At 42.7% G+C, this 17,029-nt stretch overlaps 1 protein-coding gene across 1 annotated transcript in view; it reads left to right on the top strand.

Moving 5' to 3' along the window:
* Pi3K92E (phosphatidylinositol 3-kinase 92E) overlaps positions 1–17,029 on the top strand; it is a 90,965-nt gene that overhangs the window by 69,068 nt on the left and 4,868 nt on the right. Inside the window, exons 14-20 of the mRNA XM_084597789.1 lie at positions 2,565–2,715; positions 3,242–3,360; positions 6,225–6,334; positions 6,970–7,048; positions 8,910–9,083; positions 10,565–10,682; positions 11,755–11,900. Of these exons, the coding sequence (XP_084453915.1) occupies positions 2,565–2,715; positions 3,242–3,360; positions 6,225–6,334; positions 6,970–7,048; positions 8,910–9,083; positions 10,565–10,682; positions 11,755–11,900 (897 nt within the window). The remainder of the gene's footprint in view (positions 1–2,564; positions 2,716–3,241; positions 3,361–6,224; positions 6,335–6,969; positions 7,049–8,909; positions 9,084–10,564; positions 10,683–11,754; positions 11,901–17,029) is intronic.

Below are 17,029 nucleotides of genomic sequence, written 5' to 3'. Positions count from 1 at the left end.
AGAAGCCACCTAGCTGATATCACGCCTTTTTTGCGGTTGGCTTTAGAAGAAGGCAGAACGTTTTTCAATGTTCATTTGAACAATTATGTAGAGGTCGCTCCCCATCGCTTGCGTTGCCTAAGGGCTCAGGTAGGAGCTATGCTTATCCGTATAGCAGTCTGCAACTTTGGGAATCATTACTATGCTTACCGTTGAAAAGAAAATGTTTGTGTGTCTGCAATAATTAAGCGCGAATGAGTTTCATCCACCTCCGCCTCCTAGAAACTATGTTTCGACTCGGCTCCCAGCTATGGGTTCGAAACAGCCGCGTCCCATGCAACAGCCATAGAGAGCGGTAACTGCCAAGAGAACTTCATTAACATACACTCCTCAAAATATGCTACATGGTGCTATGTGGTGCTGAAAGCACCACATAGTAGCATCAAAGAACTAGCATTGAGGGGGCGGGCTGAAGAACTTGCGATCTTGCTATAGAATAGATATTCATCTTTATACCGAAAATGATGACCTTAGCGTAGAAGCAATGAACAATAACTTCAGAGATATCATTACTGAGTGAGCGGTAGAAGTAGGCGGTAGGATAGTTAGGGAGGATAACAGCAAACTATCAAAGGAGAAGAAAGATTTAAGAAGCGCCAAAGTCTCAGAGCTTCCACCCAACAGACAGGATATAACTGGCAGAGATATCAAAGCTAATCAATACGCGTAAAGTGGCCGACATAAGGAACTAGGGGAGTATTGAGCATTCTCTAAAGAACGGCGGCAGCCTTAACGCGGTGAAGAGGAAATTGGGCGTGGGTAAAAATCAGATGTATTCGCTAAGGAACAAGGCAGGTAATGTCATCACGAATACGGACAGGAAGTCAAAGTAGCCTAGAAGTCCTACACTCATCTATATAGTAGCCGAAGTATTCAGGACAATAACGAGATATGCAGTAGTGAAAAGCAGTAAGACATTGCGCCAATCATGAAGGACGAAGTTAAAAAAGCTTTAGAAACTATGAAAAGAGAGAAAGGGACTGGGTAAGATCGAGTAACTATACAGATTTGATGAGGGACGGGGATATCGTGCTAGAAAACTGAAAACGCAGTTAGAAATGCCTGGTGTCATCGACGGTACCGGAATCGTGAAAGGACGCTGATATTAACTTAAATCATAAAAACGGGATGCTAAGGACTTGAAAAATTACAGGCTAATCAGCTTAATATTTGTTACATACAAAGTGTTTGCTAACGTAATCGATAACAGGATAAGGACAATCTTAGATTTCTATCAAGCAAAGGATAAGGCATGTTTTCGGAAAGGGTACTCTACTATCGATCATATCGATGCCATCAACTAAGTGATCAAAAAACTGCTAGGATTATAACTAGCCCTTATAGATAGCATTCATTGATTACGAAAAATCATTTGACTCAGTAGAAACCTCAGCAGTCATACAGGCATGGCGAAACCGGGGTGTAGACGAGCCGTATATGAAAGTACTAGAAGATATCTATAGTGTCTGCATAGCAACAATAATTCTGCATAAAGAAAGTAACATAATTCCCATAAATAATGGTGTTATGAAGGAGCCACGATCTCTCCAATACTATTCACAGCTTGTTTAGAGGAACTAATCATGGTTGATAAAGAATATACCTCAGTAATTCGCGATTCGTAGATGGCATTATCTTGATGAGTAATTCAGGGGATGAACTAGCCCGTCTACAAGTTTTTGTAAACCATTTTAACTACAAAAAGTAATTGATAACCCAAATAGGAAAAGCGGAAAGTAGGCCTGAAAATCAATATGCAGAAGAGTAAGGTATTGTCCAACAGCCTCGGGAAGGAACATCAGTTGACAACAGGTAGCAAATCACTGGAAGTTGTAGGCGAATATGTCTACTTTGGACCGGTAGTAACCGAAGATTCGTGCAGTGAGGGAAATAATTAGAATAAGATTGGGATGGAATGCATTAGGCAAGTAATCGCACGTTATGACTAGCTGCTTACCGACATCGCTAAAGAGAAAAGTAAACAATAGTTGCGTATTATCGATATTCACTTATGAGGCAGAAACATGGAGGCTGGCGAAAAGAGTTCTACTTAGGTTGAGGACAACGCAGAGGGTTGTACAACGAAAAATGGTATGTGTAACGTTAAGACATAGGAAGTCCGCAGATTGGGTCAGAGAAATAACTTCAGTTAATGTCATTCTAGTGGAAATTAATAACAAATGAGCATGGGCAGGGGATGTGAGGCGTAGAGAGGACAACCGATGGGCGCTTAGGATAACAAATTGGATTCCTAGGGAAATACAGCGTAGAAGGGAGAGGCAGAAAGTTGCGTGGGCGGATAAGGTTAAGAAGTTTGCAGCGGTCAAGTGGATTGCAGCTAGCACAGGACCGGGCTAATGGGAGGAATATGAGAAAGGCCTTGCCTGCAGTGGGTATAGTCTGGCTGATAACAATGACGATTATGGTGATAATGACGATGATGATGATTGTGATGATGGTGATGATGATGCTATGCTTTCAGCATTGCAGTCGCTGTACATGACGAAACCACAACGACTTCGCAGGTGCGAAATGCACGTGGCGGCACTGAGCGTAAAGTTCGGTCTGGTGCTGGAGGCGTACTGCCACGGAGCGCCCGAGCACCGCGAGGCCCTGCTGCGGCAAGCGGAAGCGCTGTTCAAGCTGCGCCTACTCTGCGAGGAAACCAAGAGAAAGGCAGGTTCGCTTCGCCTTTTGTCTGCGCGTTCGAAGACATTTGCGTCGGAAGGAGGAAACGGTGGCACTGAAAGGAAGTCCTACAAATTAAATTGGTTTCTGCTCTCACTTGCAGGGAATCAATACTGTGCGACGAAGCTATTGGCATGCCACATCGTCGTCACAAAGCAACCACAGCTGCCATTACTTAACAATTCTCTCCCACATTATTTTCCAACTCTTTAGTGGAGCACTGTTACGCCCATTTACGTGCAATAATACATGTCATACCTTGCTCACAGTAAGGAAGAAATATTTGTTAACGTCAAATCACCTGCTTTATCTGTATCCTGACTACTATCCTGCAGGCTTTACCATAGGCTTCAGCGCCCCTGTATACAACTTAACAAGCGCACAGGGAGAGGAGGTGTCAGGGATCAATGTAGAAAAGAAAAGGGCGTTGCTAAACCTATCTTCTGAGAGAGTGACCATGCAGTGCATAACTGTCACCCTTCGTCTCCCCGTCGCATGAACCGTGTCAAGACAGGACAACCGGGATAAGCTGGTGGCCTCGATGCGTGAGAGCATGTCCAAGGACACCTTCCGTGCCACCTTCCGGAACCTGTGCAGCCCGCTGGACCCGTGCCATGTCTTCAGCAAGATCAAGTGAGCCTCGCTATATTTGTCGACTGCAGCCGCTGCCGCATTAGCTGAACCTGTCCGCCTACAAAACTGCTCTGATCTATTTCCTTCCACGAAATTTTTCAGTTTACACCTTTCCATGAGTTCTCACTACAGTGCTCTATTATACCGGCAGGCTTTTGAACCGGCCTCCAAGGTAAGAGCGACTCACCCCTGAAAGTCATTTTATACCAATACATATATATATATATATATATATATATATATATATATATATATATATATATATATATATATATATAAGCAGATCAATTAAGGGGAAATGAGGGTGCTCGTTATAATACATGAAGGAAAGAAGCCAACAGTCGGCGAGGCCAAGGAAAGCGTTGGGGATGGTACTTTTATATGTCTTTTTTTTATGTTTGCTTAGATAATCACAGAAATTAGTAATGTAACCTGTTTAGGGGAAAGATAATTAAATACAAAGTAGAAGAAAAAACAACGTGCCGATGGTGGGAACCGAATCCACGACCTCCGAATATCGCGTCCGGTGCTCTTCCAACTGAGCTACATCGGCCGCTGTCCCCCCTGCTACTTGCTTGGGTATATATGTTGTCTGTATACTAATCTTGAGAGTGTTCACCAGCGCCACCCTCAGCCATAGCGGCGGACGTAGAACGTCCTTTGTTACCGCCAGCGTCACGTAGAACGTGATCAAGAGCGAGGGCGAAAGCTGTGCTAGAACCCTCTTACGCTACCTATGGCCTCAAGACTGCCAGAACCGAGACCCCCATAAGCTACAAGCAGATCAATTAAGGGGAAATGAGGGTGCTCGTTATAATACATGAAGGAAAGAAGCCAACAGTCGGCGAGGCCAAGGAAAGCGTTGGGGATGGTACTTTTATATGTCTTTTTTTTATGTTTGCTTAGATAATCACAGAAATTAGTAATGTAACCTGTTTAGGGGAAAGATAATTAAATACAAAGTAGAAGAAAAAACAACGTGCCGATGGTGGGAACCGAACCCACGACCTCCGAATATCGCCCGAATATCCGAATATCGACCTCCGATATTCGGAGGTCGTGGGTTCGGTTCCCACCATCGGCACGTTGTTTTTTCTTCTACTTTGTATTTAATTATCTTTCCCCTAAACAGGTTACATTACTAATTTCTGTGATTATCTAAGCAAACATAAAAAAAAGACATATAAAAGTACCATCCCCAACGCTTTCCTTGGCCTCGCCGACTGTTGGCTTCTTTCCTTCATATATATATATATATATATATATATATATATATATATATATATATATATATATATATATATATATATATATATATATATATATATATATATATATATATATATATATATATATATATCACCCGCTGGCTTTGCCGATGTAAGTCATCAGGCCAAATCTTCTGCCCTCATTACAGACATTGGTGCAGGTAGCAAGGTACACCAGTGGTATGCGACTGCTCAATTCTATCCCTCTTCGTATTCGATTCGACAGCAATGCTGCATTATTCGTATTCAATTTGGTCTAAGGAAAGTACTATTCGTAGAAGCTTCATTATGCGGAGTACGAGCTACCTCTTGTTTTTAGATGGATTACACTGGCACTAAACTGTAGCAGCTAGCCAATGTTTGTAACACACATATCAAAATTTTTAACTACATGCTGGCATGTCTGTTCATTGTGCTGTGTCACCTTGAGGTTTTCCGTGCTCCGCCGCATAATGTATATGCAGTATGCAGTGTCGATTTAGCAGCCTTGCTAATCTTCGACCAGCTCATTCAGTTGGGAAGAATATGTATCAGTTTGTAGCACCGTCAATTTGGTCCACTGAGAACATTTCCCTGGAATATTTCTGAGCATAAATGTTTACGTTGTGTGGTATTCACGAATTCATTGGGTGGTCAGGTATGGAGCGGCGAGGTCTGCAGCAGAAGTTATGTGCCATCGGTTTTCCTCCACTACCATCCCGCACTTCTTCGCTATTGCCCTCAATTTTCGTCTACTGCTCGCTGAGCACGTAGGCTACACTGCATATGCACAATTTATTTCCATGGTTTTAATGTTTCAATGTTACTTCTCTTCAAATAATATACTTAAAAAAATATCAGATCGAGTAAGGCAGTGTTTTATTTGAGCATACAGAGGCCTAATAATTCAGGAATAAAATGCAATTCGTACATGTCGTGATTATAAAATTCCAGTGGAGACTTGTGGCAAAGCTATATTTCGCAGCGCAGAATCGGTACAATTCCGCTCACATAGTGTGGTAGCACTACAAGGAGCTATTAAAATTAATGATGACCCCTGCTAACGTTCGCTTCTGGTGTTCTAGCGATATATCCTATAAAGGCCAAGAGTTTTTTTTATTTTTCCCAAAGCATCACATGGATATTTTATATATAATAGATACAGTCTATAGTTTTGACACTCGCTAAGGAATATTGAAAATTGATGCTTTACACTTTTTACTGCATGATCCATCTTCCCCTTTTTGGTACAGAAACGCTGTACGTGTTTTTTGAGCTGGAAAATGTTTATGCTTTTGTTTTACTCGTCTTTTTGTCTTCTTCTTTGTCAATAACGCTCTGTGATAATAACCAGCGCTCTAATTATTTGTTATCCGTAAATAAATATACAGACAAATAAATAAGTGTGCGCATATAAACGTAGTCTGCGCGCTTTTCTTGGGCATGAAACTGGATATTATTTTTAACACTAAAAGGGGATATATCATAGTCATCCGCAACAGTTTTTAAAGGCTGCTGCTTTTTTCTTGTAATGGCTGAATAAAGAATATATATGTCATCCTCAACCTTGAGGGAGCAAATGACGATATTAGGCTTGTCATTATCAATATTTCGCAGGCCGGAAAAGTGCCGCTTCATGGACTCCAAAATGAAGCCCCTGTGGCTCGTCTTTGAAAACAGCGATCGTGCTGCGGAAGACATTGCCATTATATTCAAACACGGAGACGGCGAGTATCCAAATGCCATTAACTTCTCAGTTAAGGAACGAATGTGTGTGTGTGTGTGTGTGTGTGTGTGTGTGTGTGTGTGTGTGTGTGTGTGTGTGTGTGTGTGTGTGTGTGTGTGTGTGTGTGTGTGTGTGTGTGTGTGTGTGTGTGTGTGTGTGTGTGTGTGTGTGTGTGTGTGTGTGTGTGTGTGTGTGCGTGTGTGTGTGTGTGTGTGTGTGTGTGTGTGTGTGTGTGTGTGTGTGTGTGTGTGTGTGTGTGTGTGTGTGTGTGTGTGTGTGTGTGTTGGGACAAGAATGCTAGCCTATGTAATTGACTAGCTACGCACTAAACAACGCTCATATATATATATATATATATATATATATATATATATATATATTCCTTAGAGGTACTTAAAATGCCTTGTATTGTTCATATGTGAGCATTGTATACATACATATATATATATATATATATATATATATATATATATATATATATATATATATATATATATATATATATATATATATATATATGTATGTATACAATGCTCACATATGAACAATACAAGGCATTTTAGGTACCTCTCAGGAATTCGTGTTACTAACGAACATACAATTTCTGCTCCTGAAATCTGTTTTAATGCTTTACAGATTTGCGGCAAGACATGCTGACATTGCAAATGATTCGCATCATGGACAAGATCTGGAAAGACGAGGGCTACGACTTCAGGTAGACAAGCAAGTTTTCCTGGTTACTGTTTCACAGTTTTAACCCTGCCGAATGAAATCACCTTCATAGTTAGTCCCTCTTTCAGTCCATATAAATGGCCCAGTTCACTTTTCCAAAAAAGCAGCAGACAAGCAACTTGATGTAATACTGAAATAGGCCTTAAACAGCAACATATTGTTACGGACGACATCAAGGAAGAAAAAGCGGGCAGTGGCGCGCACAGGAGAGCTCGCGCTAGGCCCGGCAGCATTTTCATTAAACGTCATCTCACTGTCATTTCTCTGTCCTCTGTTCTCCTGTTTTCATCGGCTTGCCGTATCGTAACATTTGGTTGGAGGTGCTGGGTACTTCCTCATCACCCCCCCCCCCGCCCCATCCTGGTCCGGAGCATCAGCGCCCTGCGACTTCTTGCGCCGTCGGCGAAAGGTTAGGAGGCACTGCATGGCTGTTCCCCAGCCTGCCGGACCCAACAAGACCTTGCCGTTCCTCCGCCCCGTCCCCCCGTCCCCGCCCCGACCACAAGACACGACGAAGGAGAGACTGACCCGAGACGCCACACATGACCACAAGACACAAGGAGAGACCCGAATGACCTAATGTGACCCCACTGACCTGATGTGCCGACCAAGGACCCTACGACCCAAGACACCGCTACACTTCAAGACATTTTCCCCTGCCTATATATGCCATGCGGTGCGTGCCTTGGCCTCCGCCATCGAGTCGTGGCAACGTGTGGCCCGAGAGTGTCCTGCCAAGGTTCATCGCGAATCATCGTGCCGGCTGAGCCATTCTATTCTTCCTTCTTCCTCTTCTTTTTCAAGCATCTAGACACGCCCATCATCCTGCCATGGAATCAACATCGTGTATTTCCTCGTCCACGATCGGGACGATCGCTCGGTGGCCCCGGGTCATGTTACGGACGACATCAAGGAAGAAAAAGCGGGCAGTGGCGCGGACAGGAGCGCTCGCGCTAGGCCCGGCAGCATTTTCATTAAACGTCATCTCACTGTCATCGACCATCTCTCTGTCCTCTGTTCTCCTGTTTTCATCGGCTTGCCGTATCGTAACAATATGTAAAACTTCACAACCTCTTGTAGTAGGCAATGACACTAAAAAACAAGCATATAATATTCGAAACCTAGAATTAGCAAATGGCTTTCTTTCAAGCCTACAGCATTCATAGGTTGCGCCGAAGGTGGAAAATAAGGGTCACTTTAGCGGATTTAGGCATACAGCAATCAATGATTAATACATTCCAATGCAGCCCGATGCTCCAGTGGCCCGTTGCCTGCAACGCTCGCTGATGCCTACCGCAATAAGAAACATAAATGGATTCGATATTTTAGCTGTTTTAAAAACAAATACTACTTCTGCACTTGCGATGTACTATTCCAGAATATAATGCTGTTTTCTAAAGCCGTTACTGGATGCGTAGAGAAAACATTTTTGGATAATATATTTGAGCACGCTGAAAAAAAAACTCTTGTGCAGTTTTGTACGAAAAGAAGTTCAGTATGTCACGGTTTACCATGCCTGACATAACTAGCGACACGAGAGAGGACAGTTTCCTCCTCCTTTGTTTTGCTTCTGATCATTGTTTCACTCATTATTTACCTTAATAAGATTCTCGCATTTTTTTTTTTGCTCGTGATGCTTTGCGTCGACCTCGAATATCTTCGCCTTAGCAAAAATACTTTCTCTAGATTGTTATCTAGATTGTCCCGAGAGTAGCTATTGTCGGCTGTGCAAAAATATCATGCATTTACTGCCTTACTTGGTAACACATCAATTCACAGTGTCATCTGTTGATTTATCAACTCTCTTTGGCTTTAGTCTCCTCAGTCAACTTTACTGTGTTCAGGATGATCCCGTATCAGTGCCTGTCTACAGACCACAACGTCGGCCTGATTGAGGTGGTCCGCCAGTCCAACACCATCGCCAACATCCAGAAACTGCACAACTCCAGCGCCACGTCGGCCTTCAAGAAAGGCTCTCTTCTCGCCTGGATTAAGGAGCGCAACAAGACGCCAGACAGGTGCAGTATGTCCCTGGCGATGGCACATGTCCAATGCCATGACCAAATTGTGCTGCACGCCACTGCAATATATTATTGGAATACCTTTTCCGAGCGTACCTCAGCGGCTTACCTGAACATGCATACCACTCACCCTTCACATTTGTGTTCAGCATATAAGCACTTTGAGATAACGTTCTAATATATCAATTCATGGGAAAGAAGTACTCAAATTTAAGTCCAGCAGTGCTTGTTTAGCAATAGGGCACAACAAATGCAGTTCTGTAGCTGGTCCCTATTTGTGCACTGCCCCTTTGTGAAAACCTTGCATCACCGGTTTACACCTATCTTGAGTTCCTTTTGTGCGGGGCTAATTTTGTCATCCTGCTCTCTCGAGCGAAATGGCAGGTAGGCTGGAACTTTGTCTCAAAATTCAATATTAAAGCTAAATGCGTTTTTGAGGTGGTGCCAGTTAAAAATTTTAATCAACAACCTCACAGATTTACGAGGCAGTCTTGCAGCTACCTGAAAGAATAAAACAACTGACCATCGCTCTAGCAATTAGTGGTATTTGTTTGAATTTAAACAAGACAGCAGACAGCAACACCGATCAATTTTCTCATCCTGGAAGAGAAGATACACACAGATCCTCCACCTGTTCTCAATTATTTTTCGTGAGCTCTACTACTCGGGATACAAGTGTGGGTTTTGCCTCGCTTGGTCCGAGTGACCATGAGTGAAGGCAGATACCGCGCCGGTCTGTCTTCATAAATGAACTTAAACATGAAATATTAAAAAAGTGCAGTAAAAATGCGACTTGACTCTGACCTAATTAGGTGTGAGCGTTCACCGCAAAATTAAACATATGATGCGCCCTTTTCCCCAAAAACCAGCATAAATATATAAAAACATCGCGCAGTAGAAACGCGATTTTAATGGCGCTATCGCGATACTCTTAAGGCGAAGTTTCAGCAGCTGCCGAGTTGAAACCTCTAAACAATATGTAGCCTTGCTGAAACCTTCACAAAGCCATACATAGCAATGCATTGAAACCTCCACGACTTTTTAATGGTTCGTTATGCCCCAGTCTGAAATGACCAAATGACGGAACGCCAAATTTCGGGAATCGGTGCCCTCCAACAAGTGGCATTCACATATTGTATTGTTGTCTTGCACATACCACGTCCTTTAAACGATGCATGTGAACAGCTGCAGAGAAGTTGACCACAGTTAGGACGACCGGCCGACACCATTGGTCAGAATGCCCCTCATGGGCATTGCCATCAACCTCTGCGGGTTGATGGCAAAGTTCTGTCCTGCAGTTTTCCAGTTAGCCTCATTTCTTGCCCACTTAAGTTCCTGTATTCTTTATAGTGCATAGAGTATTACAACCACAAAAATCTATTTTCCTGTTCATTCCACTGTAAACGCAACGAGCTCCAACATTAGCATTCCACTCCATTTTTTCTTCTCCGCTGCCACACATATCCTGGACGTTGCAGCCTCAAGAAGGCCGTGGAGAACTTCACTTTGTCCTGCGCTGGTTACTGCGTAGCAACCTATGTTCTTGGCGTAGCAGACAGGCACAGTGACAACATCATGGTCAAAGCCAACGGGGAGGTGAGCACTAGACTTGCTCGGCCTTTGACGTAATAATAGTGTACCCAACCCTGAAATATTCATGTAATTGTTCCATCTATCAATAAATGTTATTAATTCTTTCCGTGGACCAGTTGCTTCAGCAGGATACATTACATGTTAAAAATAAAGTAAGATCGACTGTTTTACTTGGAACCTTTGAAGTGCTCGTTCGTAAGGAAAGCAATAAAAATCTTAACAATGTGAATATAGAGAGGGGGGGGGGGGGTAGGTTTAAGGAGCCTGCTTCCAACCTGGCAATAGAGCTTGTGTTTCGGTGACATTAACAATGTGAATATAGAGAGGGGGGGGGGGGGGGACAGGTATAAGGAGCCTGCTTCCACCTGGCAATAGAGCTTGCGTTTCGGTGACAGTGCATGGAAAATACAAGGAAGATCGGGAAGAATGCACTATTTTACCGCGTTACGCTGAATTGGTTCACGTTGTCGTAGTTCAGCCACTATTTGTTCGTCGAAGCGTGCACGGCGATGCTACTCACTCTTAGCAATAGGTTTCGATGAATATCGGCTAGGGTGTCTTTTGTACGGCATGAACATTTTGCTGATTGTATGTAGTATTGCATTCAGAGCACAGAAGCCACATGTCCTGAAGCGGAGAAGCGCGGCTCAGAGCTGATACGACGAGACTCCTCCGCTTACTTTTATCATAACAGGGAATGAGGAAAAGCACTCATTGTGCTGCACGTTCGCTTCCATTAGAAGTTTCTTCGTGAAGTGTTAGCGTCAGCGATTTCATTATCATAAAAAGGGGAGCAGTCGTTTTAGGCTATAATGTAAGAATTTCTGTTGGCACTTATGGAAGTAGAACAAATATCTCTAGAAACAGATGGTTTTAGAAATTTGACGTCACAGTTAAAATTTCACTAAAATGGGATATGTCATGACTTTATCGGCAACAGTTTTTAAAGGCCGCTGTTTTTTTTTTGTTTGTTTTTTTTTTGCAATGTCTGGATAAACGACATAAATTTCATCTTCAACCTTGAGGGACAGAAATGATGATAATGGACTTTTTTCGCATTCGTTACCGTTTGCAGTTGTTCCACATCGACTACGGTCACATCCTGGGCAAATTCAAGGAGAAGTTTGGCATCAAGCGGGAACGGGTGCCATTCGTTCTCACTCACGACTTTGTTCACGTCATCGAACACGGGCGTAGGAACAAGAGCGCCGCTTTCAACAGGTGTGTTTTTCGCATCAAAAAATCCTTGCTCACATATAGCAGGTATTCGAACAAAATATTTTGAGTCCTTTCGGTCTGTTTTAGAAAATTTTGCTCATACCTATCACCCAATCAAACACAGGCATACCTTGTTTCTGCTTTCATATCTCTTGGTCCTTCTCATGGCAGATTTTTGTGGATGCCATGTTTCTTTCCAGCGGTGCCGCTGAGAGGAATTCTTAGTGAAAGGTGTTAGAGGATGTCATCCGTACTCAGTAAGCCACAAAACTGTATTAGTGCCACATATATGCAGAGCTCGTACATAGTAGCGCGACGAAACCCGCCACGCACGTAAAAGTTTTAAGCGCAGAGAAACAGAACACAGCTCTCCGGTGATCACAGACTGCATTATAAGTAGCATAATGTTCAGACTCAGCAGTCGCCCGCATCTCTTGCAGCACACCACTAGCGCTCCTCCTCAACTTCAAAAAAGGGGGTCTTGAAAGGCTAACAAGGGTATCAATGAGGCAGTATGAGTGGTCCTTGCTGTATTTAATGCTAAATATATGTGGGTCAGTTTAACATCAGAAACCTCGCCGTTGCTTGATCACGCCCTGATTTTTGATCCCAGTTTTTCGTGTCGTTGCCAAGAAAGTATCGCACATCATTTCTGGCGTTCTATCTTTGAAAGCTGGTTCGTTTTCTCAAGTTCAAACACTGTACAGTATGTATGCATCACCCTTAACTGTTTAAAGTGCTAGAGCAGCTCATTTAGTTCCAGATAAAGTGGCATATCAGTACGCGCACCTACTAGGCTATTGAAGTAACGTGTGCATTGAGTGCCACACAAAGCTTCAACCCACGCAGGAATTTTGGCAGACTTACTGAGAGCTATTGACTTGGTTAAATCGGTTTTCATACTGTGGTGCACTCTGCACAACAGTGAAGCATATTTCACAATCACTCTTCAGTTATTTATTTATTTATTTATTTATTTATTTATTTATTTATTTATTTATTTATTTATTTATTTATTTATTTATTTACAGATACTGCTGTCTCAGGTTCGAGACATAGCAGGAGTGGTTTACGTATAAAAAAAAAGAAAATCATAACACATGAAAAGGCACTTGTTTGACAAATTTCTCTGGTGGAAGCTGTCGCAACTGACCATCAAGTGAATTCCACATCTCAACTGTGTGCGGGAAAAAAGAAAATTTATGACAATCGAGGAAAGATCTGAATGGTGTCATGTTCATGGGATCCGTCCGGTGTGTCACACGTGCAAAACTAGTGAATTAAATGGGGCAGCTAAAGAAACGGATTTGTGCACAATTTTTTGTAGCATTACAAGCCGGTCAAATGTTCGTTGATGCTCGAGGGAATTCAATGATAAAACATGGTAATGTTGTGAAGGGGAAAAGTTGTGATCGTACCGGTTAAAAATGAGTCTAATCACTTTTTTCTGTATCGACTCAAGTTTATCTTGGTCATGCACAAGGTGAGGTGACCATACGACTGACGCGTATTCAAGAAGCGGCCTGACCAGGGATTTATAAGCTTTTAGTTTGCATTCTTTAGTAGCGCCTTTTAAAGTTCTTTTTAGGTAGCCTAATTTTTATAATGATTTTGCGCATATATTATCAACATGCCTAGGCCATTTTATGTTCCGGGAGAATACTACGCCAAGGTACCTGATTTCGTGGACGCATTGTAATGTGTGTTCCGCATTGATGTACTTGAAGTTTAATGGTTGTTTTTTATTTGTAAAGGCCATTGTCTCCGCTTTCTGAAAATTAATCTCCATTTGCCAAGTTTTACTCCAGTCGTAAAAAGAAGAGAACACATTATTTAGTGGAGCCTGATCATTGACATTATAAGCATTGGAATACAGGACACCATCATCAGCATACAAACGAAGCTTAACAGGGGCCCTATTCTCGACACACATGGCCACCGTTCGGCGCCATTTTGTTTCTCTGATTGGTTCTCAGAACAGTCACGTGTTTCAAATTTGTGGCGCAAAGTTTCGGTGTGTCGAAATGGCTTTTTGCGGAGACGCAAAAATGACGTGAGCGTGAAAACGAAATTTTAGCAGCGGTATTCATGATGCATGGAGGGCGCATATTAGTAACTGTGGAGAGAAAAGAGAAGTATATATGATAAAAAGGGAAGCACTTACGCTTGTATTACTAATGGGGAAAATGGACCTCCCACTGTCAAGAGCGCACTCCTGAAATCTGATTGGCTGACGTTGTATGGTGGGAAATACGTCATGCATTAACATTTAATGATGACGTTTCATTGCGTAAAGGATGTTCTGCCATTGCTGTAAATGACCAAAGTTGGGCGCCGCATTTTGAACCACTTAAGGCGGTCGCACAAACAAAACATGGCCCATTCGACGTTTAGTATAGGCGGCTGTTAGCTCACCGCAGTTTGGTAGACAGTTTGATAGGTGGTGAAGTAAACTGACACATCTTGTTGTAATTGCATAAAGCACTGAAACGACGTATAAGGAAAGTTTTCAGCCGCTCAACCTTTTAGAGGATTAATAATGAAGATGCAGATTTACAGCCGCACGAGGGTCGTACCTACCCTCCCGTTGCAAACGCTTTGCTCTCATAGAGAAACCATCGATCCGCGCCGTCGTTTCCATGCGCAGCAATGCGTCCCGCTAACTCAAGTGGTTGATCTGCGCGAGAAGGCATTTCAGAGAGCAATAGAAGGGAACGTTGGATGAGTTGTAGGTTGTTCATGATGGTTTCGTGAGCGCTCTCTGACACAGAGACAAAGAAAAGAAGAGAAATAAAAGCGCCAGTCCCGTGCTTTCTTCTCTTTGCCTTTTTGTTAAACAGCGCCAACCAAACCATCATGAATTTCAGAGAGCACCGCGATGCTTTCTAATTATTTATCTAGTCGGTTCGTGAGTACAACCAGGGCTCATATAGTTCGATGGCTGTGCAGGAATTTCGCGCGACAGGCAGCGAGAGATCACCGAAGACTGTCTTAAACGTCGGCCTAAAACACTGCCTTTTCTGCCTTTGCACTATGCACTCCCTGCAATGCTAATGAATTGAGCACCCTTTTCACGATGGGAAAGCAAGCAAAATACTCCCAGCTTCTATTTTAATGAAGGAATGTATGTTCCATGTACATGGCATATTTTTCTTTGCGACATGTAATGTGTTTCATATATTAGATTTTGTTTTAATATGCATTCGGGCTCACCATGTCTTTATGTTTGAGAAAAAAAAAGTACTCCGGAGCACGTTTTGACGATACGCTCTAATCATATGATGTAGTTGAGTGACATTTTGTGTTGGTTACTTTTTTAATACAGCCGGAAAATAATCTGCCTTTTTTTATTTGCACTTTACCGTTTCGACAGTAAGAAATACGCGCGCTCGGCGCCGCCCTAGCTTCATACCATGATTTCCTCAGTCATCTTTCGCTTTCTTTCCTTATTCTCCGTTTATCCCCCTCTGCACGTGCACGGTAGACTGGGCATCGCTTACTTAACCTTCGGACTATTCCGTTCTTCTGTTTCTTTCTCTTTCTCGGACGTCTTTCGCCTTTCGCAAAAGCCTTTCGCACGCCAGCGCATGAAAATTTAACCGACTGGGTGTAAGGACCAGCGTATGCCTCCCACTTCGTGTGTGTGTGGAAGACTCTTTATCTCTCTGTCTCCCTCCATTTCTCTGTCTGCGCTGCTTTCCGCACTCTAAACAACTAATGCCGACACAATATGTTAGAAACTTAAGCAGACTTGGCGACCTGACGGTAACTGGTCAGAACGCAGCTTTTCGAAAAAGGTGGGTAGCACAGCCAGTACCTAACAGTAATTGATACTTTGAGACTGCGAGCGTTGTTCTCAGACATGGACAATGCCGGCTGCGTCGGCGTCTCTTCGTCAGTGCTTGAGCTACTTTGGAAATCTGTCGATTCCTTCTGTTTACGACCAGGTCCTTAAACGTGTTAGTTCCTGCATTTAAAAGCCGCTGCATTTAAAAGCAGTGAGAAGTCATCGGCGCTTATGAACAGCAATGCTACTTTCCGCTCCCATATTGCACCCACCCACTGCGAATATTCCGTTGCGGTTCTTGCTCTTTAGCTGAAACTCGCGCAGCCTTTCCGTGCGTAGTTGATGCCGAATGTTCGACCGCAGGTATGTTATGCCACACTAATACCGCAACGCCACAACATACTTCACTCGCCTCACTGCAACCCGATGCTCCCGAATCACGGATTGCACTGAAGATTATCGGTTTCTGCAGGAGCATCGTCGTTTTTCATACTTGGCGCCAATATATAGTAGCAGACAACAGCGCGCTTTCCTTGTCGAAAGCTTTAGAATAGTCAATAAAAAATGACGTCGACCTGCTCACGATTGCTAAGAGAGGTGGCAATATCTTGCATGAATTCAATTAACTGAGTAACAGTAGAAAACCCTGCAGAAAAACCATGCTAATGCTTTGAAAGGATGTCGTCGTTAGGTAATTATTCAATAATGTGCTTATGAATAACATGTTTCAGCAGTTTACACCAGCATAGATATCAATGAAATTGGTCTATAGTTAGAAATTATCTCTTTGTTGCCTGATTTGTGAATAGGAACAATGTTAGTGACCTTCCAAATCCGCGGTATTTTGCTGGAGTCGAGTGAGCACTGAAATATTATTATTAGATAACGTGCACACCATTCTGAATTTATTTTCAAAAACATGTTAGGAATATTATTCGGACCAGGATTTTTGGTAGTGTCTATACTAAGCAAGAGGTTATGTATTCCAGAACATGATATTGCAATACTTTGGAACGTTACTCGTGAAAACCTTGGTACAAAGGAAGGATCAGTGCCGTTATGAATTTTAAAAAAAAAAGCAGGTTTAATATAAGTACTGAAGGCTTCCGAAATGTTCTGAGCGTCAGAGCAGGGCTCGTTTTCAATGACGAATGAACACCGGTTTGGAGAAAGTGGATTGATTGTCTTCCAAAATTTTGACGGGTTTTCTTCAATGAATATTGACAAAGTATTGTTGTAATAGAAGTTTCTAGCCTCATGCATTTTAGTTTTCAGCTTTGTCTTTAATGTTCACAGCAGTGAATCCTGGTTACCTTTCTTGAATCGAGATTGCCGACGAAGTCGC

Source organism: Amblyomma maculatum, chromosome 3, assembly GCF_055883805.1.
Source record: "Amblyomma maculatum isolate TAMU_Amacu chromosome 3, ASM5588380v1, whole genome shotgun sequence".
Lineage (NCBI taxonomy): Eukaryota > Metazoa > Arthropoda > Arachnida > Ixodida > Ixodidae > Amblyomma > Amblyomma maculatum.
The sequence above is the reverse complement of the archived record's forward strand: the minus strand, read 5'-3'. Positions and strand labels throughout refer to the sequence as shown.